The sequence below is a fragment of the Zosterops lateralis genome (genome assembly GCF_965231275.1).
Source record: "Zosterops lateralis genome assembly, chromosome: 7".
Lineage (NCBI taxonomy): Eukaryota > Metazoa > Chordata > Aves > Passeriformes > Zosteropidae > Zosterops > Zosterops lateralis.
Window position 1 is genome coordinate 32861250 of NC_139767.1, and position 26213 is coordinate 32887462.

Sequence of the window (26213 nt, forward strand, 5' to 3'; positions counted from 1 at the left end):
CAGGCATAAAAATAAGTATCATGAGCATAAAGAGATTATCTCAGAAATGCAAATCAAACTCCTGAACTCCCACTCCTGAACACACCTGTTGTAGGCACCTTTTTTTTCTTGTGCTTCCACTGTGGAAATGTTGGCTGATGCTGAGCACAAACCAGTTGCAAAAGCCTTACAGGAGGTAATGGCTGACTTAACGTAAAAAATAATTTAAAAACCTTCATCTGTCATCAGTGAAAGCACTGATTACTAACAGAGCAGTAGAAAGTAAAATAATGTCCTTGGAAGTGTGGCATCCACTCAGTGGGAAGAGAGGAGTTGTAAATGAAGATATTCAGTAAAGCATTGCTGATGCACAATGGGCTTTGTTTGTTTAAAACCCCAGGAGCTGTAGATTCCTACATGCTTGTGATTAGAAACTTGGATCCCTAGGGCAGATCCAGTCTTGATCCATGTACCTGAATGGCACCTTCACTGTTTTGTATGGAAAATTACTTGAGCAGTCAAATTATTTTTGTCATTTTCGTCATTTGTGAGAATATTTAGAATCAACCTGTTATCTTGCTCAAATCTTGATTAATTCCATGGTAATTTCTTACTTTAGGTATTTAAATATTTCTTTCTTTTTCTGCCTTTTCTCTAAGTTGCTTATTTCCATTTCTGTCCTGCCTCCTAAACCTGTGATTTGCCATTGGTGGAGATTGGTTTTGTTCTCAGTGTTTTCTAAGATCCACATTCAGGACTAGACATGCCCTGTTGGCATTGCTTGTTGGTGCCCTCAGCATCTCCCCACTGAAACAATCTCTCTTCATTATTTTCTCTGTTCACATCCCCTAATGACACCGAATCTGCCAATCCATTCCTCAACCTTTGCCATGTCATAAATATTTCTTCCAGCCTGGGTTTTCGGAGGGGTCCTGCAGGAGCTGTGCACCCAAGCCCATTGAGATTTCAGGGTAGCTGGATACTCAGCTCCCTCTTGCTCCTTTGAAAATTCCAGCTTTCATCTTTTTCTTTGCAAGTCATTCCCTCCTGCTGCTTACTCAGTTCCATATATATTTGGCTCAGTTTTTTACATGGTTAACTTGAAAGAGCAAGGGCAGAAAATCAATTATAAAACTAAATTGACTTCTCAATTGACGTTAAGAGAAATTCAACAAATAATATTACAGGATATTAGTTACAGTTTGCCGACTTTGAACTTTTGCATGTTTCCCATGTCCTCAGCTTGATTAAATGAATGCTTTTCCTACAGAGATTCCTTATTATTCAAAACTAGTAGAAGTGAGGGGCTTATTGCATCAGCTCTGGCTTCTGAGCACCATGGCTCATCAGCACAGTGAGAATTCTGGCTTCAGAGCATCAGTAAACCATTTGTTTGTTTGGATCCTGGCAAACACCAGATAGATTTTTGACTTGTTAGCTTGGTCTGCTGCCTACCAGGAGGATATCTGACAGGGAAAATGGTCCTGCCAGCCAGGAAAACTCTGGGGCTCTATTGCAGCACTGGGCTGCAGCAGTGTCCTATAATCAAGCACAACGGGGGCCATGCTAGACAGGAGAAAAATGCTATTTTATTAAAAGAATTTACTTATCTACAAATGAGGCATATTTTCTGTCTGCAAGTTTTTATTTTAAAAAGAGCAAAAGCTGGTATTTCTGAACTGACACAGACAGCTTCTGTCACAGCATCTATTGATTTTTTTTCCCCTTGGTAACATAATTCAGAGAAACATTAATTGGAAATAGCTACTGAGATACATGCTTTGATTGTTTTCCTGAGCCATTTTGCTTTATTGGCAAATCATTTAAGTTATTAGTGTTATTTGTGAGAATGAACAATCAGATTAGTTGTGAAAAAGGCAGTAAACTATTGGTAAACACTTAGCATAGGTTTAATTTTCAGATAATTAGAAACAATTGGGTGTTTTAGCTGACCAAGGGTATTCAAATAAGATTACCATTTAAAATGATTTGACAAGGTGTGTGTCAGCAATAAAAATGTAATAGATTTTCCTTCATGTAGTGTAAACATAAGCAGAATAGGCCCTGACAATGTATTTTAAGACTGGACCAGACTTTTTTCCCATTTTTCCTGATATTTATTCTGTTCAGTTTTGCTGTCATCTGTGCAGCTAATCCAGTTTACAGCAGTCTGAGATGCAGATTTATGCTGCAAGGCCATTGCATTTCCCTTTAATATTCACAATAAGGAATTATCCATACTTCCACCTGTGCAGGGTTCAGTGTTTGCAGACTGTTTGTTGCATGGTAGTAAGCCCATGGTTTTAAACTGTTGGTTGTTTTTTGTAATTATAGTACTGTATTGAAAAATCATGTTTTAAATCCCCAAGCATTTATGAAAATGTATTTTTACATGCATTGCTTTTTTTTTGTTGTTGCTTGTTTTGTTTTCTTTGCTGTTCCTGAGCAATCCTAATGAGAAACTGTTAGGAATTAAATGGGTCATCTTGTTCAATAAATGGCAGTGAATACCTTTAATAAGGGATTTATTTTCATTAGGTTTGCTGTGACCACTTCCACTCACCCATTCCCGTTGCTGGTTTGTGGGAAAATAGCTCCATGCTGCAGTGCTGTGAGAGTGAGGATTGAGAACTGCTAAAAACAAACAGTTTTCATGCCTGTGATGCACAAACAGGAATGAAAACCTGCCTCGGTTGGTTCCTATTCCTGTGAAAATATAAACAAGCAAATCCTGGTTTACAGGCAGCCGGACATCAGTATTGGTATCACATACTCTGAAAAGTCACCTCGTCTTGTCAGCATCATAACTGATATGCAGTTACAAATGTCCTTCTTTGAAATGAGGGCTTTGCTTTAACATCAGCTATTACTTAAAAACACATTAATTGTGGCAAAATCTGTCCCATTATTCAGTACTGAGGCGTTTTACTGGAAGTCTTGGAAGGAGGTGCAAAGCAGTGCACAGCAAAGTGGGGTCAGTCTTTATCCCGTTGTCCCCAAGGTTCCTTACCCAAAAAAACATGGAAAAAATAGTATAGGAAGGCTAAAATAGCCAAATCAGGGTGGATAAAGGATGACTTTTAGTAATACTGTGTTCTTAACTTTGAACCACATTTCTTTTATTTCATCTGCTTTTTAGTATTGTTAGAACAGGAGTGGGATTGTATCCTAACTCCATGTGGCCGTGGATGTGCATGAGCAGCCCTGGTCTGTGGTGTCTGTGTGACTTTTCTGGAGTCAGTGATGTCTGTGTGATTTACTGGGGTCTCTGTACTGTCCATCCCTTCTCTGTCCAGGTGTGTGACCCCAATATTATGCAAACCCGAACCCGACAAGTGCTGAGGTATCCTGTCAGTTCAAAGCCCTGCCCTGAAGTTTCACAAATGAAGCCATGTATTCTTAATCAAAATTGCTTCCAGTACCAGTACAACCTAACAGGTAGGTACAGATTTTCAATATACCCTTAGTATCTGTTTTTAGTTATGTTTGTTTGAGGTGTTGGTTAAAGCCTTGACATCATTGGTTTCAATAAAGTTGATTACACACCTACATTTTACACATTAGTGGACAAATGCACAATTTTTCTATTTAAGTTGTTGTTGCAAGTATATTGGAAATAAAGCATGCTAAATGGGATTTTCAATGGATTATCAACAGAATTAATTACAAAATTCCAATTAAAAGAGTACATCATCTGTGTGGCTCTGGTGAAGCCAGTAATACCAACAGAAGTCTGCTTTGAAGGCAATATGAGTTATATGGGTGAGCGTAGGATATTCGGAGCAAAATGCATTATTTAAGACCTTAGAAGCAATTGGTTCTGTTGCAAACAAATGACTAAAACAAAACCGAAAAATTCCTTTTGTTTTGACCAGCTGAAATAAATGAGAAAGGCATGCAGAGGAGAGATCTAAGAGGAGTTTGGGGGCTGGTGGGAAGGGAGAACAAAGCAAGATAAAATTTATGAATATAAACTCAGCCTGTTTGTAATAAAAGCCCTAGAAACACAGGCAGCAGGATGATGCCTTTTTTATCATTGCATTTCAGAAATGCAGAACATTTATGTGTTCATGTTTATCAAAGGTGGAAAACACAAAGTAATAGGTTTTCTTCTCATCCTTCTTATTTATTGGTGGTGTATGGAAATTTTAGTGGCTTCTGTTATGCTTTTTGTTTATTTTAAATGGTGTTTTAAAGCTTATTTCAGTTTAGTTGTATTCTGACCAATGTAGTTTCAGACACGTAATGAGATATTAATTTTCTTCCGCTAGAAATACTGCTTTTATTTCATGAGCCATGAGAGTTTCGTTTTAAATAATGGATAGCTTTGCCTCTGGTTAAATCAGAGTTCCCCTTCAGAAACTTTCCCAGCTGCTTTATCAAAGTGGAATTTTACTTCAGACAATACAGTCTTGTACCTGTGCCAACTGGATTGAACTGATAGCCTTTATCAGTGTTCAGCATGTGCACTCTGATGTACCGGTGTTGTAATGGGATACGGTATCAGACTGTGAAGAGAATGTGTCTCCTCTGAGACTTGCCTGGCTTTGAGAACAACTTTTCTTTTGTGGGAGCTTGTTTTTGGGTGTGGGATGCCCTGACATGGGGAAGTGCTGCTGTAGGTGAAGGTAACACCCATGTTCAGGGCTTCAAAGCCAGGCTGGATGGGGCTTTGAGGTACCTGGTCTAGGAGGGAAGGTGTCCCTGCCACAGCAGGGGATTGGATCTACAGTCTTTAAGGTCCTTTCCAAGCCATTCTGTGACTGTATGATTCTGTGTAAAGGTGACATGCAGCAGTGCACCCTTTGCTTTGTGTCTGCAGGCTGGAGCGGGTGCCAGCTGGGTGCCAATGCCACCTGTGGCCACGGGGAGCGGCGCCGCCTCCTGAGCTGCCGGCGCAGTGATGGGGCCACGGTCAGCATGCAGCTCTGCCAGCAGGTGAGCAGGGCTGGGACACACACACAGGGCCCTGTGCTTCTAGAAAGCTGGTGGTGCCTGCTGATCCACGCTAAGACATTCCCCATAAACAGTGGAAGAGTTTTGTATGGCGCTGGGGCCTTTGGGAAACAGAGGGGTGTCAGTGGGTGGTGTCACTCCTTGACTTGTACACATGGGGCATGGCTACCAATCCTGCACCATCCCAAAGCTGGGGACCAGGGAGACTGTCCTGCTGTTAGAAACCTAGGAATGAGACCCAAACACTGAAGGATGTTTTTGACACTGAAACCGCATTCATCCATTGCACCATCAGGAAAGCTCCCCATAAACACCACAGAGCTGCTGCCAGCTCTTGTTTGTGTGCTTGGCTGTGGCAGGAGGTGGCTGGGGCCTGGGGAAGCTGATGCCTGTGTTTTCCCTGTCACAGCTGCACCTGGAGAAGCCTGTGCCCACGAGCAGCCGCTGCGTGGTGGGGTGTGCCGTGGACTGCCAGCTCTCACCGTGGTCAGCCTGGTCCCAGTGCTCCCACACATGCGGCGCCGGTGGTGAGTCCCTGCCTGCCCTCCCGACCCCCCAAACCTCAGCCATGCAGCACAGGCTGCACCCACAGTCCCAAATGGGCTCAGGCAGCCCCTGAGTAGGGGTACAGAGCTCGGGGATATAAACCCCAATCCTTCAGAGGTGGTTTTGGATGCTCTGGAGGTCCTGAGGTGGTGGCTGTTTAGAGCAAAGGAGGCTGTTTTCAAAGTACTCTAAAGTGAAAAATGCAACTGAGGGAATGAGTGGTCAGGTAGGTGTCTGGAGGATTATTTATTAATTAATTCAAACTCTCAGAATTCAGTCACAGCAACTGTTAACCCTAGAGATGGGGAGTATGTAAAGCTAGCAAAGAGTTTGGGAGTGTTACGAGATTCTGAAGAGATTAATAAATAAATACAAATTCTCTGGTGAAGTAATTTTTCGTAACGCAATTTTATCCCATGAAGAAAACACACAAAGACTGTTTTCCATGATTTAGTGTATGCCTCTGTCTCCATCTTGCATCCACAGGTCCCTTAACACTTACATGACCCCAGTACCTTCAGCAAGTTTGATAGCCAGTAGTACTCACCAGCATACAAAAAGTGGAAGGATTAGGACCTTTTTCAACTTATGTGATTTAAAATACCCTTTGAGTATTGACATGATGAAATGCATTGAAGGTTTTATTCTCAATAAGCTTGGGACTTTATTTCCCAGGCTTCTGATGTGCATGAGATCTACAGCTAATGGTCTTTAAGATTCAAAAGCCATAATGTATATTTGAATCAAATTCACTTAAGGTCAAAAAGAAAAAAGCTCTTAACTTCCATAAAATGATTCCTTCAGATGGATTCCAGAGATCAAAGCGTGTTACAGAAAAAGCTTAATATTTGGATTAGTGCTGTTCTTTCTTTGCTGAGCTTTTAGCCCGTTTGTGAAGTAGTGCTTTCTTAACAGAAATGAATAATTCATGGGCAGTGTTTTAACAACAACACACTGGGAGTACTATTAATTCCGAATTTTTTTTTCTTTAAAATCCATTTTGGAGTGTTAATGCTTGTGTTGCTGAATAAACTTAATTTAATTTTTTGAGTGTTCAATCACTTACTAAGTTAAACAGAGTACAGTGCAAAAGCAGGTTGTAATGTTTTTATGGCTTTTAGCATGCTCAAGGAGCAGCTCGCCCTATATAGTACCTGAAGGTTTTTTCATCCTGAACTCTTATATTGCATAGTTTGCAAAAAGAGTTACTGGAGTGAAGATGTGTCTTGTATTTGGATCTTGAAATGCTTGTGCAAGTTCCAAAGACTGTTTAAAGAGCTGCCAGTGAGTACAAGGAGTTACTTCAAGTCCTAAATCAGAGGAAAACTGGAAGCATTTCTGCCTTTCTGAAAGAGATTTTCCAGTGAGTGTCCTGGCTTTCGGTGCCAATCCTCATTGAGGCTGCTTGAACCACACAGACAAGCCCAAGCTCAGCTCGGTTTATGGGTCATCCCTGATCCTCAAAGATCATAACTCTGCTGTACTGCTGCCTGGAGAGCTGCCTTGTACAGGCCACTCTACTACTGCTGTTGCTTAACATGGATTTAAAAGCTGGAGATACTCTGAACCTACATCAGCTAAGCAGCTGGGAGAACTGTCTTACAAACTGTGTCATAAAGAAGCCAAGTTTTGCTCAGTCCTTCTCTTAACCACTTGAACAACTTTGCAGGGACCCAAGAGCCTTCTGAACCTCATGCCAAAGCAGGAGTATCAGTGAAAGTACTCTGCATCTAGGTTATTCCAAGTACATGGTTTATTTTCCTGCAGCCTCGGTCCTGATGTGACTTTTGCTGTATCAGCTGGAGCCACTGTGGCACCAAACATCCCTGGTGGAGAGACCTTGGCAGCAGCCCTGTGCCAGTGGCCCTTGTGTGCTTCCAATAGCACAAACAGTGTCACTTCAGCTGCTTCACTGAGTGCCAGTGGATTGTAAATCCTCCTGGATGATGGCAATAACAGAGAAGACTTGACTTGTGCACTCATCCACAGGTGGTGCTTCAGAGGAACACAGCGAGGGTTTCCAGCCAGGAGGGTCATGGACTGTGACACCTTTGAAGTCACCCTGAGTTTCTCATGGGCATTCACAGGAGTAGGATGAAGCCTCAAATCAGATAGGAAAAAACACAGGATGACAATAAACAAGCTGTGGGAATTGGCTGTAGTAAACACTCCTAACTGCTTCCCTTTGCCAGTAAGTAATTGCCCACTGTTTGGTACAGCTAAAATGCAGGGCTTAGGTGCTCGGTGGGCAGAAATAATTCACAGCAAGTCGAAGGGAGCATTACTGGATCAGCCCACAACAATATTTTGCTTTTCTGGCTTTTTTTTTTGGAGAGTGTGTGAAGGGCTTGCAGAAGTGCCATAAAGGACTTGAAAGAGAAACGTAATTTAAATATAATTCAAGTAAAAATTTAGTGTGTTTTCATGTGTTTTTTACTCAAGCATTGTTGCTAACAATTTTATTCTGTCCTTTTCTTCCAGTAACAGTTTGATGTGATATATTTTAATGGGTGGTACCTTTACTCAGGTTTTATTTTATGGAATAATGCATTTAAACATGAAGTGGTGCTGCTCTACATGTGACACTGACATCTAACACAGCTCTGGTACACAGCAGCCAAAGGCGAATATATTGATTTTTATGAACGGTGATGAATAAAGCAGATCTCTCTTTCCTGCCTGTGCTGAGCCTGCGGAGATGTGTAACTGATGTTTGCCTGTTGCAGCTGTAGTTCTGGGCAGAGTCTGCTCAGGATGCTGAATAGGGCTTTAGGCTGACACTGGGTTATATATAAGGGTTCCTTCCATCAGTTGCTGTAGTGCTATGAAAAGATGTATAGAGCTGCTTTAATGGATGATGCTTCTGTGGCCTGAATCCAAGTTACAGGAAAGATGTTTGGTAAGGATAATCCCCAGCAAATTGAATTTCCTTTGTTAAGGCAAATGAATACATGAGGATGCTGAATTTTTCTACATAAACGTTTTCCAATCCCACATGGCTTCTCCCAAGTTCTCTAACAGGAGTGCTAAATTGTATAAAACCACCTACAGCTCTGCTTTGCCATTTACAAAGCTGACTTTATCAGATAAATTACAGGATTTTCCAGGGCTGAACATGTTGCTGTATCTTACTCAGTCCTCAGACCCCCAGGGACTGTAGTGAGCTGTGGAGATGTGAATCCCAACACCAGAGTGACCTGTGGGATAGAAGTGAAGGGACACAATGGAAAAATTCAGTTGTGGTATTCTTCCCTGGATCATCACCAGTTTGGGAACACATTTTTGGTGTTGCTTTGTGAAGAACTCCTTGTGATGTTTTCTCTCCTGCTACTCAAACTTCACTGGGAAATTAGAGAACAATTCAAAGGAAAATTAAAGAAATAACTAGGATTGCTTTAACTTTTCTAGAGTCTGTACTGGAAACAAAATAATTTCAGATGCAGTGAGATTCTGGTCTGCATAGGCAGCAAAAGACAAGGTATTTAAAAATAAAAAATTGAGTTTTTCTGGTACTTGAGTGGTAATCGAGTACCTAGATAATGTTTTTGGAGTAAAAAAAATTAAAAATTAGAGCCTTAAGAAACTCACTGCAATCATTGTGCAAAGAAAGGTTTCAATAAAATTTCTTTCTTCAGTTATTCATTCAGTTATTCATTCACCATGTTAAAAGAAAGTGATAGACTGAGTCAGGCCCCAGCTGACCTCTGGGACTGTAGTGAGTTCCAATAGTTTGGATAACCAACTGTAGGAAACCAAAATGGAAAGAAAGGTTGTTAATTCCTCTTTCTGTTCAATGATCTTCCCATTTACATATTGCTAGAAACATGTTAAACAGAGTGTACAAAAGGAAATTATTTAGTTAATTAAAACAGCTTGGTGAATGCTTCAGGCTTTCAAGTCCCTCCTAATGAAATCGGATCTTTTAACCTTAGGAGATCTCCTTTTCCTTAACTCCATGCAGGGAGCTGGTGCTTGTCAGAGTGCCCCAGAGCCCTGCAGCCACAGGCTTCCCACTGCTTCCCAAAGAGCCTTTTCCACTGCTCACCAATACTCTGCATTCAGCATTAACACAAATTTGGCAAATTTGGTCTCTGGATGGAGATGAAGGAACAGCTAATTTTGGCTAGTTGGGCTGGGGAGAGCTGTTGTGTTGTTCATCCAACAGCAGGCTGGGAGATTCTCTTCCCTTGCTCTGAACTCCCAGTGGACCACAAGAGTTTTCCTTCTCCTTTTCTCCTTTTCTCCTTTTCTCCTTTTCTCCTTTTCTCCTTTTCTCCTTTTCTCCTTTTCTCCTTTTCTCCTTTTCTCCTTTTCTCCTTTTCCCCTTTTCCCCTTTTCCCCTTTTCCCCTTTTCTCCTTTTCTTCTCCTTTTTTTCTCCTTTTCTCCTTTTCCTTTTTCCCTTTCCCTTCCTCTCCTCTCCCATCCCTCTCTTCCTTCTCCTTTTCTTTTTTCTTTCTGTTTTCTTTTTCCTTTCCTTCTTCCTTTCCTCTTAGCTGGTAGGAGTTTTTCCACCTCCTAATGTATGTGATTCTGTGATGGCTGAATGCACAGTCATGTGGGGAGCAGCTTTTATCATCACCTCTGTTACAAACTCCCCAGGTCTAGGGATTAAAATTGGAAAAGGAAGAAGTCTTAAAATTGGTTTTAATGGGTTTAAAAATGGAATTCAGTGGGTCAGAGCAAGGAAATAAAGGTAAGAGAGCTTGCTAAGGTATCCATCAGTGCCTTTTCCAGATGTGTCTGCTTTTAGTTTTTATTTGCTAAAACGTTTTTGGAAACCTTGCTCTGTGGATTGTCATGATGACAGGTATCAGAGATGTGCCTTACACCTGCAGTATCCTTAATTAAAAATCATGTGCATAAATAGCTGGGAGAGGGATCTGGCTGAGTATTGCAGTCTCTCTGTTTTGCAGGGTGTTTGCTCCCCCAGCAGACTCCCCTCTGCTCACAAAAGCAGCTGAAGGGCGGTGATCCAAAAGGGAAAGCTCCACCACAACACCTTATCTCTTCCTTTGCACTGGCTTAGCAATTACCACTCGCCTCTGCCTTGTTGTATTTGTCTGCCCTTACTGCCCAGACCTTTCAGTTTTTAACTCAAGTCCACACATATTGAAAGACAGAGCAGAAATTTTATCCTCAGCACAATCTTCTGCATCCCACTGCATAAGGGCTTTTTCTTTTCCACTTTTCTTTTTAATTGGAGATGGAATTCTAATTGAAACATTTTGAGTGAAAACATTCCTGGACATAAATGGACAGCAAAGGAGGCAGAAATGGAATTGCTGTAACTTTAATGAATATATTCAGTTTTATTAGTTCAAAAGTAGTACCATAATTGCTTTTTCCATTCAGTGGCTGAAGAAGTTTTCACCAATAATAAATAGGTTTTTAATGGAAATGGTAGAAGTGGTTATGGACGGTAATAACCACTACAGTGTTTGCAGTTTTCAAATTAGGTCCACATAATTGCTCATAAAAAGAAAATTTCATTTGTTAAAAATCTCTGGAAACATATTGAATGTGTAATGGTAGAAATGCTGCTGCCATAGGAATTATTTTCCTGTCATATTTAATAATCAGTATCTAGTCAAGTATTTAAATATGTCGGATAAACAAATACTGTATTTGGAAAACACACAAAACCGTGTTTAAAAAGTGTGCTTGAAAATATTAGTGACTGCAATTCTTAAACTTAGCAATCGCATCCCTATTAACCAAACAGTCTTCCCAATTAATTGCTTTTTTTAACAGATTTTAGCGCTGGGAAATGAACTAGGACTGCTGATAAATTACAAAATCTGTCTTTCTTTCTTTTTTTTCTTTCTTTTCTCTCTCTCTCTCTGGCTGCATCTCTGCTGGGCTGTGTGCTGTGTGTCCTAGGCCAGATGGTGCGTGGGCGCTCGGTGGTGCTGCAGGCGGCGGGTGAGGGCAGACCCTGCCCGGAGCAGCTCACTCAGCACAGGAGCTGCCCGGTGAAGCCCTGCTACAGCTGGCTGCTGGGGCCCTGGTCTCCCTGCACCATCCAGGTAGGGCTTATTCCAGCCTCTCCAGAGCTTCCTCGTGCCTGGGGTCAGCGGCAAAAATCCATCGTCACGTTGTGGGATTAATTGCCGGTTGTGGCTGGACGTGTCTCTGTGGCTGGGGGAGGTCTGGAGGGAAGAGGGGGAAGTTCAGGAGCGGTGAACCCCTGCCCCTCATCTTCCAACCATCACCAGCCATTCATAACAAGTGATATGGGTTCAGGTACTGTGAGCTCATAGAATTACTGCAGGGGATTTATGGAGTGAAATGTGTTTGACTGGGCATAGTCATGGTGACCTATAATATAATTACATAAAATATCTCTAACAAGAAAACAGATACACTAGATACCAAGGCAGCTTAGCCTTTTTTAATCTTTTTTTTATTTCCTGTTTTTTTGAAGGACTGTATAGCAGGTCTTCCCCCCCAGGTCTCTGGTACAATAGTGTGAGTTATTGTATGAAGGGCTGGTTTCTACTTTCTCCTTGCCCTGGCTATCTTTTTAATGATCTAAAAATGTCTGGATTTAGTTCCCATGTGCTGTCCTTACGCCTGCCACCTCTGCTCAGTGCTGGGACCATCATTTTTTCACTGGCAGTGACTTCCATCAGGCTTGAATTGACTTTTTCTTCCCCTCTGTGCTTTTTCTTCTCTCCTTATCTGTTAGATCACATTTCCAATATTAAAACGTATTAGTTGGTAACCCAGTTTAAGCAGAGGTGAATCTTTCACAGTGAAGTTTATCAGCCTGCTTAAATCTGGCTTTGGTGAGATGGAGGTAGAAGTGTGGTGGAAACGAGCCCTGTCTGGTCCCAGGGGACAAGACCTATCCCAGATCCTTCTCCACATCATATCGTGTAGGAGATTGAAGCCAATAATGCACATAAAGACACTCATCCCTTGTGATTTCTGCTCTGCCAGTGCCTTCAATACCCACGTGGTTTCTCAGTGTGGTGGAGGGACGTGTAGTGAATATGTGAGTGGTACCATAAATACCCAGAATTTTCACAAATGAAATCTGGATTGTGACAGTCCAAGATCAGAGGAACAGAAGTATATTTGTGTTTTCTCTAATCAGCAACTCATTGCAACTAGTGATGTGAATGTGGTCCTTGTATGTGCTGTACTCAGCATGTATAAAATGTATACAACATATGTATAACATAAAAAGAACAAAATAATAGCATCAGCTGATATTTTGTCCAGCTAACATAAGCAGATTCTGTTAAACATCAGGGAAGAGACCTGCAACCATAGGAACTAACACAGCTGCTAGAACAATTAGTAGGGAAGCTGAATTAAGGCTGTGGCTTACTCCAGATAAATAACACATTGTGCAGATTAAAGTGTGCCCATCCCAAATTCAGCTAAATTTCAGCTCAGAGCGAGTAATCACAGCGTTCTGTAACCCAGATACCATCCCTGCATTCAGTGAGTTAGAGCCTGCTTCTCTCCTTCAATTACCACAGAACAGTTTCTCTCCCTTTTGCTTTGTTTTGGAGAGAAGCCATTCTATTCATGCTCACTTCTCTTTAATGAGGTGCTTAGGAATTAACTGTAGTTCATAAATACAGGGTGATTTATTCCTGTGCTTTACCGGAAAAGAAGCTTAAGCCTTCGTTCTAAAGAAAGCTTTCAGAAGTCCTGTTTTCAAGGATGCTTTGTGAAAAAAGGTAAAGCTTCCTATGGTAAGGCCAGAATGCACAGTGGGAGAGTGTCCTCCTGTAATAATAGAAACGGGACAATTAATTATAAGGCTAAAATATTTTTTCCTCGTATTATAACTGAGACTGCAAATCCTGGCTGTAGGAGGACTATTTTATGCTAAGTTGACTTCATGTGAATAATTAGAGGTGTCTTCGTGGTTAGGAACAGAGCCTGCTAAGTGTTCTGTGTTGCTGATTGTCACAGTGTGGAAGCTCCCCAAGTAATTGCACATATCCCAGGCACACCTGTGGCAGCATGGGGCCTTTCCCCTGCATTCAGAGGGGTGCAGAACTTAGGAACTGGTCAGTGCATCCAATTTTAAAGGGTTACAGGACATAATTATTTTCCTCCCAGAGTTGAAGTGGTTTACCCTGATGAGCTTAAAAAAAAAAGAAAAAAATTAGCAATGTCCGACATGGTTCATTTTTTACATTAAGGGAATATAAGTGGAATAGCCAGGCATTATCAGACACGAGCTGGCTGACATTCCTAAAAAGACTAAGAACTTTTCCTTTTTAACGGTTTTAAAAGCATTCCCTTAAATGTTATCACACAACACTCCCTCATTAGAGAGACTTTTACCTGATTAAATGCTCATCAACCTGTGAAGGCATTGCCCAATCAACTCTTTACCTGAAATAATTGTGAACACATGAACCCCAGTAAAAGCCAAGAAGGGAGAACTTCTCTTGAAGGCACATCTGGGTGAAGCATCTCATTAGAGCTGTTACCTCCTGTCTTATTAGAGTGTGATATGTGGGAAGTACCAGATGTGAGGGAAGGCTCCTGGAGACGCTGCCTTACATTAGTGTGTTACTGAATTCCACAGATTCCTGACTGTCCAACACAGGAGGTGTAAACCTTCTCCCTATTTTCCCATCAGGGTGAGAGGTGGAGGCTCCATGCAGGTGCTGGTGCAGGGGCACATATATCCTGAATTTAGGAAACCCAGCACGAGTTCTGCATCCTCAGTAGGGTCAGCATGGGAATTTTTGCAGACAAATGGCAGGAATCCCTCGTGGAATTCAAATTCCCACATGTTTCCACCAAGGAGATCATGACTGAAGAAGCAAATCCTGGTTCTAGGCAAACCTCAGAGGATCACACCTTCCAAAGAAGAGCATTTACAACAAGGAATTGATCCCCTGAGTTTTGAATATGTGATGGTTTCCTTGGCAGGGCTCCTCTGATTAGCAGCTATTCCTGCACCCTCAGTGTGCCATTGGTGGCACAAACTTCCTCTGGTTCCACACCTGATAATTAGATCTTCAAATGTATAATTTTTGGGACATGAATAATTTTGAAGATGATAAGGAAGTTAATGCTGTGCTCCTGCATTGCTTAAGACCTTTTCAAATATACCAAAAAGCATCTCCTACTGTAAGTGACAGGGTGACATTTTAAATGTGTTCAATTGATTATAAAAACCCATTGCTGGTCTTGAAAGAAACTGGGAGCCACTGTTAAAGAGCAAATCTTCCTCTTTGAGATTGTTTCAAAAATTCTTAGGTTTTTGGTCTGTTTGTTGTGTTGGTTTGGGTTTTTTTTTATTTTATTTTATTCTAGACATTAGAAAATATGAATGTAGCTCAAATATAGTGTGATAAAAAAATGAAGAGTGTTGCCCATGGCCTTTTATAGTGGAAACTCTTGTTCTGAAAAAAGTTATTGTTCTGACTTATTTATTTCTCAGTATTGTTCTAATTATTTATATATTGATATGTTTGTAGAAGATACAATTTGTTTGTATTGATATATTGATACTGTTTGTAGAAGAAGTATATTTTTGAAAACTTGTCTTCTCCAGTCATTTAGTCATTCTTTGACTGGAAATACTGCAGTTTGATTAGTGCCCATTTCCCCCAAGAATATCCTCCCTTCATCTTCTGTTCCCACCAGCCATTTCTAAGCACTCTAACCCAGTGGACAGCTGCACGAGTTTTTCACACACCATTAATCTCAGACCACAACAGAAGTTTCAGCAGTGAAACAGTAATTTAGGACAGCAAGTTACACACTGACTAAAGTGAAACACCGTGTTAAAAACTTGGAATCTGGCTGCATGTAATAAATCTACATTTCTTTAAGATGCTTTAGAATAGCAGCTGCTCTAAATCCAGCAAGTTACGCTCTTACTTCCATTTTATTGTGGATCTGCAGCAGAAGGGAAGGAGAGAATGCAAAAGCTGCCAGGTGTGTGCAGGAGAGGCATCCTCGAGATTCCTGCTAGCAAACCTGCTGCTGGATGAATGCACTCGGTAGGAGTCGTTCTGTTCTGCAGATAAAGTCCATTATTTTAAAAGAATCCACTGCCAAGAAATCCGAAGGAGCGTTTCCCTTGGTTATATAAAGGCAATGTTTCTTCCTTCTTCTTGAGTTTTGTTTACTGAATTTTTCTAAAGTGCCTTTTCCACGAGGCTTCAGGCGTGCCTTCATGAGGCATCATGCAGACATGAGGCACCTCAACAGCATCTCAGCTCTTCATCTGATGAGAATGAAACAATTCCACCCTCTAGAAATAGCCTCAGTGCTTCATCTCTCAGAGCATCCTCAGCCCTTGATCATAACTTTAGCCAAGGAATATTGATTTTCCACTAAAGGATGTCATCTTCAGTAGTTTGGTGTATGTCTGGGTATTTGAGGGCTGGGATGCTGAGCATGAAGTGGCTCAGATGGAGCCTCTGTTTTCTTGTTCAAATGGGGTTTAGTGCTGATAGGTGATGGCTGGCTTGGGTGTTTTGGTAGAGTGTCTGACATGAATTGGTGATCTCTGTCTACTCCAAATCTGGTCACTGCCTTTAGAACATGACACAGCCCACAGTGCAGTAAGGATTTTTGCTCTTGCAGGGTTTAAATCATGAGAGTGCTCTTCTTGGGCTGTATAATCAAAGGAGGGTAGAAGAAATGTCTGTTCCTTATGGGCAAGCCCTGCTCTTGGCTTCTTAAGAAGAGCCCAAAATGTCTGTGCTCATTTAACTTGGCATTAATTAAGAATCAGTAAATTCATTAATTTGAATAAAAGGCATGAAAGGCAGACCTCAAAGATGGTATTAATGCTTTATGAATGTATCTTCTTCCACACCTTTGATAATGACACAGTCTGATGTGTGGCCCTGCCCCTGAGCTTCTGTGGAGAGATGTATAGAGGACATCTCCATCTGTCTTCTCATAACTGGGGGTACTGTTGCAGACTAAATTTGTATCTTGGAAGATTTTCATACAGAATCAACTGTGTTTCTTCTGTCACCTGCTAAAGTCATTGATGTGTTCCTCTGTTCCCTTTCATCATCCCACAGGGTGGACAGTGTGGAGATGGATTGCAAGTCCGCAACCTCACGTGTGTAGTGCATGATGCATCAGTTTCTGCTGCATCCAAACCAGTGGAAAATGCATTATGTGGTGAGCTGCCATCGAAAGAAAGTGTGCTGCAGTTACCCTGCTCTGTGCCTTGCCCAGGTAAAGGCTTTGGAAGGTCACAGTGAATTTTCTGCCTGTGGTAGCTGTCTGAGGTGGACATGCTCCTGTAGTTCTGAGTACTGTCAGACCTTGTAGTACAAATCTGTGCTTCAGCACATCAGGTAAATGCTCAGTCTGCTGTTTCTAGACCACCTGAGAAAGTCTTCCTTTGTTTTTTGAGAAAATGAGATACCCCATGAAGCAGAAAATCCAAATACTGTGTACTACTGAGAGATATCCTAAGGATATTTCACTATTAAAGCTGTTGTATGCTTAGCTTAGCCTTCCCCTTTAAGCCTAATTCTTTTTGAAAACCTGTGATCTCTTGTTTCAACGTGCAGGCGACTGCCACCTGACAGAGTGGTCAGAGTGGAGCTCCTGTGAGCTCACCTGCATCAGTGGCAGGAGCTTTGAGACGAACGGGCGCCAGTCTCGGTCCAGGGCGTTCCTGGTGCCATCGGCAGAGAACCGGGAGAGCTGCTCCGGGCAGGACGTGGAGACTCGGCCTTGCTCAGGTAGCTCAGCCATGGCACTGCTTCCTGCCCGGCAGGAATTTCTTCTGGGTTTGCTGCAGGGTGAAGGGTAACTGGTGTTGGTGTTGCAGGAGGGAAGTGTTACGAGTACCTGTGGCAGACCAGCCCTTGGCGGGACAACGTGCGCACGGTGTGGTGTCAGCGCTCGGACGGAGTGAATGTCACAGGTATGTCCCCAGATGGCCTCGCACACCTGTGAATGAAATGTCTCCACAGAGGCTTTGCTGCTGCTGCATTTGTTGCTCAGAGGGGGTTGGGCATCCTTCCTCGCTCTTCCAGAATTTCAGTTTGGATTTTTTGTGTGTAGGAAAGACAGGTGGGAGCTCAGCAGCCTTGCTGTCAGATCAACATCACAAATGCATTGCACAGGAGTATTTGGGCTAATTGCCCTTGGTGTCGGGATGGTCACGAGAAGAAACGAGTGCACATGTACTAAAGGGCTGCCTGGGCTGGCTTGCACAGCCCTCAGTTCAACCCTCCTGTGGCTGTGAAGAGCAGAAGAGAACATCACACACATGGTAGAGACCCCATCTTCTGTACCTCCTCTGCTTTTCAAAACACAGGAGTCTCAAACCACTCAAACTGTGAGATTCCTGCTGTTGCCGTGACCTACAAATTCAGCCTGTGCAGGATGAAAAGGGAGATTCATGGTCAGAACTTTGAAGCTCCGTGAGAGATTGACAAAGGCAGTAGGGCTGCATTATCCATGGGATCTCTTTCAATATGCACAGGGTAAATGAGGAGAGAGCAGAAAGGAAAATGCAGATGTTCATGTCTAGTTCTATTTATAATGACTAGTTAGGATAATAACAAAAGTCTTATGTGCAAAGGTTGCCAAGTATTTAAGAACTCATTAACATGTTTTTATTCCTATAGAAGCACAGGCTTTCCCCAAGTGAGGATGGGCAAGGGCGTTATGTGGATTATGTCTTTTTATGTAGATAAGCCATTAATGAGGACACAGAAGATCTGCATCTAATTCCATATTCTGTCCCCAACTTCCTATGTGGCCAGTGGCAAATTGCTTAAATCTGTATATCTCTGTTCTCCATTAACAAGATGGGTATGATAATAATTCCCTGCCTTGTTAACGCAAATTAATTAATGTGATGCCTACAGATATTATGCTAATGTGCTTAATAGACTAGTATTTAACTATATAAAATAAGCAGGCAAGCACTTCTTACACTGTGGTGATCTAAAGCAAAAACATTTTGAAGCGTGCCCTTGAAAGCACTCAGTATTTTCTTTTCCAGGGGGGTGTCCTCTTCGGACTAAACCTGCCGAAGTCCAGCACTGCAGCCCGGCATGCAGAAAACCCTTCTCCTACTGCACACAGGTAACTGCTCGCTGCAGAACAGGGCTGGGAAATCAACTCCGCGAGATTTAATCAGTTAGATTGCATCTTAGATTGCATTCCAGGACCTAGAAAATAGTTTCGTTTGTCCGTGGTACCACCTCGAGGATGTTGTGGGAATTTCATCCTGAAAGGAAACCATGAACCTGCACAAACGAGTGATGGAGTATTGGAGTATTGGAGTGATGTGGAGTATGCAAGTTTGGGTTTGTTCTGTGGAGGGGTTTTGGTTTTAATTTTAAAATTACACCTCTTTCTTTAATTTTAATTGAGTGGTTTTGTACTGTTCTTTAGAAAAGGGACTGTTTAAAACTTCTGTAAAAGAGGAGGTAAAGGAGCATCAATCACCTGTTCAGATCAAGACTATCAGACCTGCAGACAGATATTATAGATTTAAACAATTAGCAAAGGAAAACAATATTAAAAAGCCATTTTAAAATAGAAATCCAGAAAACTGAGTATCTATTTAGCAAACCACAGACTTCTTGAAGAAACTGCTTTGTCTGATCCAGGGTAATGAATATTTGGTCATAAGAAAGCTTCATTTTAGATAGCCCTGTGAAATACTGGAGTGGAAACATGTGAGGGGGGTTTGGGTTTGAAGGGGGATTGGTTTTGGTTTGTGTGTTCTATTGCCCAGCAGGGTTAGTGGGAAAATTGTCACTGACAAGAGGACTTTGCCACAGATTCCTGTTATTAAGCCTATTGGATGAAAATGTTTATATGTTGGACTTCTCTGTAATTACTGACTCTTTTTCAACCAATTCCCCAAATATATTTGGGCTTTTTTTGAACTGAAATGGGCTTGCAGGCACCAGTTCCTGGCTGGTTTGGTTTGGTGGTGGCGAATTTGCGTGTGCAGGTTACACCTTGCAGTTTGTTCAAGCTTTCCCTACAGTGTGCACTGTTCTGTGAGAGGGCACTGTTTGGTTTAATGCTGAATTCCCTTTTATCTCCCAGAGAGGAGTCTGCGGCTGTGAGCGGGGATACACAGAAGTAATGAGATCAAATGGGTTCCTGGATTACTGCGTGAAGGTACCAGGTTTAGAAGATAAGAAAGCTGATGTTAAAACCATTGCCGGAAAAAATAAACCTGTCAACTCCAAAATGCATGACATTTTCAAAGGATGGTCTATTCAGCCTTTTAATCCAGGTGAAAAACTTAAATATGAATGGAATAGATTGTGTTTAGGAGGTTTCTGTAGAAGAAGGGTACAAGCTTTGTAGGTGATAACATCAGAGATTGTGTCTGGGAGCTGCAGAGCGACCTCCCAGTTTCCAGTTCGTGAGCTGCCTTTCATGCCTTTGTGCCTCTACAGAGGAATCACAATCTCTTATGTTGAGAGATAGCAAAGACAGAATGAAGCAATAATGTTTTGCAAAAGTATGCTCATCTGTGATTTGGGGGGATGTTTAGAACTATTATCTGATGATGTTTCTAGAAGTAATATGTTTGGACTAGGAGAGATATTGATCACTGTTGCTTCAGAAGTTTCAGAGCAGAAAGTGCTTAAGATTTCATTAAAGAAAACATTGGTTGTTTCTTGCCATATTTCAAAAATTTATGAAAAGAACAGGGCAGAAAGTCTACAGTTTAGTCTTGAAGGTTGAAGTTACAACATTAAAAGCATCCCACAAAGGCAGACAAGCTGCTGTGCCCAAGCAGCTCATCCCAAGTGGATCTTTGACATCCACAGCATAAAATCCTTCCTGATTGGAACCTCAGACTGCATGTGCCCAGACTGGTCCATTGCTCTACGATCTGATTCCCATTTTGACTGTTGTTTTGAAGATGAATTCCTTCAAAACAAATTTCTGAAATGCAAATAGGACTTTAAAAATGGGAAGCAAATGTGTCAGGCACATCAGGTTTTACTGAAATATATCTGTTCTCCTTGTATTATAAAATACTGGCAGTGCAATTCTTCCCCCTCTTCAGGTACCTGACACTGCATTTGTTTGCAATTAGTTCCTAATGAACATGAGACTTTAGAAAACATGCAGCAAAAGGTTCTGTTAGGGGATTGAGGGAGCCATAATTCTGTCTGATATATGTGATCACACTTTGAATGTTACATTTACATATTTGATTTGCAGACAGTGGTTAACCTTTGCGTTGACAGTCTCTGGGCTCACAGAGCTCAGTCCAAAGCCTTTTAAAGTTGGCTGCTTTTTGATCAAACCCTTCATCCAGTTCACCCATGCAGTTCACCAGCAGTTTGAGTCACAGGTTTGGGGTTAATTGCCTTTTTGTCAACATCCCTGGTCCTCTGTAGGTTGTCTTACTTGGGTGTGTCATCTCTTTAGCTGGTGACTTTATGGGGTTAGAAAAAGGGAGGGAGGTGTAGGTGGATTCTGCAGTCCTCTCTTTTTAAATCAGCATTTGAGTCTGCAGCACTAAAAGTTTCTGGAGGGCATTACCTCACTGCAGCACCTGTGAGCCAACTCTCACCCAAGGTGTGCAACAGAAATAGTGATTGAGGCACTTTTACAGAACATGATGTTGCTTAATTTTAGGGCAGAAATGTTATAGAAACAATATATGGGAAAGGAATAAAGGTGCTCCATGTGTGCTAAGTGTATCACCAACCCTGTGGCATCCTGCAGTTAGCTCTTCAATCTGTATGTGCTCTTCAGACCCCAGCTCAAGGCTGGTGCTCTTCAAATCACTCCCCTTTGTCTAACTTCACGACAAAATGTGTAATTGCTCCCCTCAAAGAGGCTCTCGGGCTCAGTAGTCTGGGGATTTGCAGCGGTTGCTGCTGGCTGAGTCAGGAAAGCAGAGTTACCTCCCCATTCTGCTCTTGATAGCAGGTCTGTGCTGAGAGCTGCCTGTATGGATGGCATTTAACACCCTGCAGCACCACAGTCCTTGACATTGTGCTGGTGAATGAAAGTACCTGTGCCTTCTCCAGCTAATCTCTGGTTTGCATTTACTGTTTGGAACACTAATTTTATTATGATTTAATGACGCTAATGTTTTTGTTCTTCTAAACACTCTACAGGAATGCACAGAACTGATTTCAAATTAGGCTGTGTTTTTCCTCTCTTAGGCACGCTCTGAGGGGCTAGAGTTCAGGTTCAGAAACTTTTCTTCAATTTGAGAGGCAACTTTAAATAGCACTGTTCAAATTGTCAGATGACATGGTCCAGTGCCTTTCTGCTGGGGATGGAGAGCAGAGCTGCCTTCACAGCAGACAAGCTGTGACGCCTTCATGGGGCTGTGACAGCCCCTTTGCAGGACTGCTAAATATTTCTTGGCCACCTCCAGATGAGAGGGCAACAAATTTCCTACCTAGACTTCAGCAAAGTAACTCAAACAAACCAAGCCAGGCCTGATGAACAGAGCTCTTCTCACATGGGAGATAGTCTGCAAGTGTTTTAAGGAGCAGGAAAAATCTGAGAGGTACTCAGCTTTTCCACAGAGTCTGGAAGAAAAAATGAGAAAGAATGGGATCTGATTAAATGTGTTTCCCTTTGAAAAAATTTGTCATTCAAACATAAAATGAAAACCAGGCTCAGTGATTGTCCCTCTCACTTGACTGAATTTGAAATGGCCTCTGTCAAACCGTGTCTGTGGGCACAGCACAGGTTCCTGTTCCTGCCTCCAGTGTGTATTTGCAGCTCTGTTGATGTGAATCAGCTCAGACTGCTGCTGTGTGGAAAAGTACCAAAGCTGCTCCCTACAAGGAAAGCTTGTCCAGCCAGAAACAGAGTGAGGAGTAGAAATATTGATCTTTCAAAAATTGCTGTTATTATTAATGCAAAGCTTGTAATTAAGGACCTGTCCAAGTGTTGTGTTCTGAGACAAGGGGATGTTTGAAAAGACTCAAGCCCACATGTGCATGGAGGGGTTCCTGCAGGGCTCCTGGGTCACTGCAGCCCAAAAAGCCCAATCCACAGCCCTACCTTGTCTTGAAGCCAGTTTTGTCTGCTGCTCCTGTGGCCCAACCAGAAAGCTCTTTCCCAGCTTTATCCCTCTTACTGTTACAAAGCCCGTTCTTGTTTTTACTCTAAGCTGAATTTGTTCCCATTTGTTGCCCAAGTATTTCCCAGTTTTAAGCAGCTTTTCCACTCGTGCTTGCTGGTGTTTACCCCAACTCACCCCCAGGTCTTCATGGAGAACAATCCCATCCCTTTTCAGCCCTCAGCTAAACACATCAGGTGTTGCCTGTTTCTGTCTGGGTCAGCTCAGCATTGAACTGCCTCTGCCAGGCAGCCACTGGGCTCTGGAGGGAATGTATCCTAATTACCCTGTGCCTCTGCCCCTTTCCATTTAAAATTTGGCTTTAAAATTAGGGCTTTTTTCAGAAATCTTCCTTGCTATCAAAAACATGATTACAAATTACTCTCAGCCAGTCCCTGCTGTGTTCCCCATCAGTGATGCTATTAATTTCTCTTTAATTGATCTCTTAAAACTTTGAGTATTTTAAAGTTTTTTTATTCTCTCCTCTTCTACCTCTGTCCTTTTTCCTCATCCTCCAACAGATGGTAAACTGAAGATATGGGTATATGGAGTATCAGCTGGAGGGTTCTTCATCATCGTTTTCCTGATTTTTACATCCTACCTGATGTGGTGAGTATGGCAGGTATTATGTCCTTAAATAAAAGCTAGTTTGCTTTTATTTAAACAATCCAAAATATATCACAACACTGCATTGCAGGCATTTAATGCTCAAGGCTTCAGAAAAGGATGGAGGTTCCACTACCGAAGTGCCTTCATTTGGCCCTTTCCTCAGAGTAATTAAAACTCTCCAGTTTGTAAATGTTAACAGCCATTATTGTGAAGAAGTTTGGTGGCCAATTCAGGGAAAGAATTATTTTTGGTTATCAATAGGCCCTTGTATTTATTCAGACTTCTTCTGGGATTAAAAAGGGGTTTTATTGTATTCTTCAAAAAAAGATAAAGTAAGACTGAAGAAAGGCAAGGAGAGTGATTGGAACAAGGAGCTGGCTTCTGCTCAAGGAAGGACTAAATAGAATAGGGACATTCAGTTGAAAAATAATGTTTGATGTGGGAATACAATAGAGATCTATGAAATCATGAATGGGGGAGAAAAGGGTGCTATGGAATTTTTATCTCCCACAATAAAAGAAGTAGGAGGCGTCTGATGAAATGGTCTTTTAAAATAAACATAAGATATTATTTTTCACTCAGTGCATTATTACCTTGTGAGCTTGCTGCTGCCAGGGCTGTGCATTTCATAAAGATAAATTGATTCAGAGATGGCAGAAGAGTTCATGGGAGATTGGGTCTCTTGGTGTTAATTGTGGTTTTTTGGCTGTTCGCTACAGCTCAGAAAATCCCTAAATAGGTTTTTGCAGTGAATAGATCAGTTGAAAACATGTCCTGTGTCTAAAGCTGCTCATTGTTAAGGACAGGGTACCAGGTCTGCCCCTTTAGTCCAGGGGCTGTTGGGTTTTCAGGGGGTGAGGGGTGTCTGCCCTCCTCCAGCAGAGCCTCGCTCGGGCAGGGGAGATGAGCCCAGCCTGACGGAGCTCACCTTGCTCTCCCTGCTGTGAGGGTTTGGAAAGGCACTGCCACTGATGCCTCTGGAGCACAGAAAGGGAGAAGTGGGAGGCATCCAGGTGTCCTGCAAATCCCAAGGATTTGGCCTGAACTTAGAAACATTCATGGTGCAAGCTGGCCCAAGCTCTGTGCAGTCAGGGCAGGCAACCAGAGAGTCACAGCCATGGCCTGACAGTATCACTGCCTTCTTCCATCCAACAGTTTATTCCCTTTCACCCTCTTGGTCTTTCTCTCATTCTCTCTCTTGGGTTAAAAGGTCAAATAACACCTTAGGAGCTGCTTATTTTCCAAGCCATGTAGCTCCATTTCTCTTTGGCTTCACAGCAGAGGATACAGAGGATTTTTTAAATAACATTACACACTTCTCCATCACATGGAGGCTGCTGAGGAAATGCGTTTCTCAATAATAATAATTGTTGCTTCAAGTACCATGCCAAAGAAAAACGAGAATATCCCACTCCCAGACAGCTCATGTTCCAATTTTTCTGCGAGGTGTTCCTTGTTTTGTCAGCCGTGAGAGGAGACAGGAGATGAATGTGCTTTATTTCCTCTGCAGATGGGGAGCACAGCTGGCTGCCCTTTCCTGGCAGGCTGTGTGTCCTTACCACACCACAGGGGCCATGTGGTGCCACCCAGTTACAGCATTCAGTAGCCAGTGCATGTGGAAAGTTGATTTTTTAAATGGAAGTTTGGGGGTTGATGATGTTTCTGAGCTTGTTATATTTTTGTAATTTTGTCTTGTGAAATGCTTTTCTTGCAGCAAAAAAACGAAGCAGCATCAAAGCCCTCCACCACAGCAGAAGCCTCTAACCCTGGCCTATGATGGAGACATTGATATGTAACATAAACCAGAAATCCAAATGTAGACATCGACTGCCTTAACTGCTTTCTTTTTTGGAACTCTCCGACTTCTCAGTTTTTTGAGGAATCTCCTGATGTATAATATCCTGGGCAGAACAGAAGTATTGCAAGCTGAAAATTTTGCCACCTCTTTATTAAAAAGAAATAAATGGGGTAAAAAAAAAACTTGGATCTTCTGCAACTTTTCTGAAGAGACCAGAAACTACATCCCTTCCTGTTGAACAATGGGAATAACAAAAAAAGAAAGAGAGAATCTACAGACATCAAAAGGAATTAGTTAAAAAAAAGGCATGACAATCCCAAGGAAATTGTGACATTTACTGTAAATGACAAGTTTGACACAGCATCATTATGCACTATATTAGTGCAGGGTTCTTTATTCTTCACATACTTCAACAATGAGTTTTCTAGTGTTTACATTTCGTTCAAAGACTTTAAAACCAGATCATGTATTTTGAGAACTGCAAGGAAGAATGAGTTGAAGTGTCTGAAGTTATCAGGTTTTTTAAAGTTTCTTCCTTCTTATCCTGTTTTCTAGTCTGGAATATGATTTTGCTTCATTTCCACCTACAGGACAGAATAAGGATTGTTATGAAAAAGCAAAGGTGGTTTCTTAACCAAGAATATTTTCTAAAGAGCTGAGTAGATAGGTGTTTTGATGAATGGCTAGAGGATTTGATTGTTTAAAAAGGATTTTAAATTAAATTAAACCATGTAGATACATTATGGCCAGTTTAAATTGTTATTCAGTTTAATTAAAACAAACTCTGCTTTTGTATTTAAATTTTCTTATCTGAAATATTTATAAATTCCTTTTTTTGAATTTAATTACCTGACCTCATTTAATATACATCAAACACAAATGCAGTTTGTAGAAGGTCTTGCTTTTTTAAATGTTTCAGAACCACTGAGAAGTTACATGTCGTAAAATTCTGGGAACATTTGAAGAGGGTAAGTGTTTATAATAGTGTGTGTTGCAAGTAAGAAAGTGCCATCTTGTGGTATTGACTTGTATTTATAAGCAAATAAAATGCTAAAGAGAGTGAGAAGATTGCTTCTGGTATGTTGAATTAAATGTGTGTAAACAACTTGTGTTATTAGTCATTTACTGAGTCTGAGATTGGCCTTGGATTTCGAACTCCTCTGGCATCATTTTGTGCTGCAGTGATTAGTGAGAGAAAGAGTACAGACAAGTACAAGTCGAGAGAATAATTGCAGGTCTGGAGAATCCTTGGTCTTATTTTTAACTCAGGGCTGCTGCTTATT

At 41.7% G+C, this 26213-nt stretch overlaps 1 protein-coding gene across 1 annotated transcript in view; it reads left to right on the plus strand.

Moving 5' to 3' along the window:
* The window catches only part of THSD7B (thrombospondin type 1 domain containing 7B), a 248501-nt gene extending 223437 nt beyond the window's left edge, over nucleotides 1-25064 (plus strand). Inside the window, exons 18-28 of the mRNA XM_083865429.1 lie at nucleotides 3276-3417; nucleotides 4802-4917; nucleotides 5345-5462; nucleotides 11363-11508; nucleotides 16507-16666; nucleotides 17008-17181; nucleotides 17271-17366; nucleotides 18456-18538; nucleotides 19517-19709; nucleotides 23045-23132; nucleotides 24847-25064. Of these exons, the coding sequence (XP_083721555.1) occupies nucleotides 3276-3417; nucleotides 4802-4917; nucleotides 5345-5462; nucleotides 11363-11508; nucleotides 16507-16666; nucleotides 17008-17181; nucleotides 17271-17366; nucleotides 18456-18538; nucleotides 19517-19709; nucleotides 23045-23132; nucleotides 24847-24928 (1398 nt within the window). The 3' untranslated portion in view covers nucleotides 24929-25064. The remainder of the gene's footprint in view (nucleotides 1-3275; nucleotides 3418-4801; nucleotides 4918-5344; nucleotides 5463-11362; nucleotides 11509-16506; nucleotides 16667-17007; nucleotides 17182-17270; nucleotides 17367-18455; nucleotides 18539-19516; nucleotides 19710-23044; nucleotides 23133-24846) is intronic.
* The last annotated feature ends 1149 nt before the right edge of the window (nucleotides 25065-26213 follow it).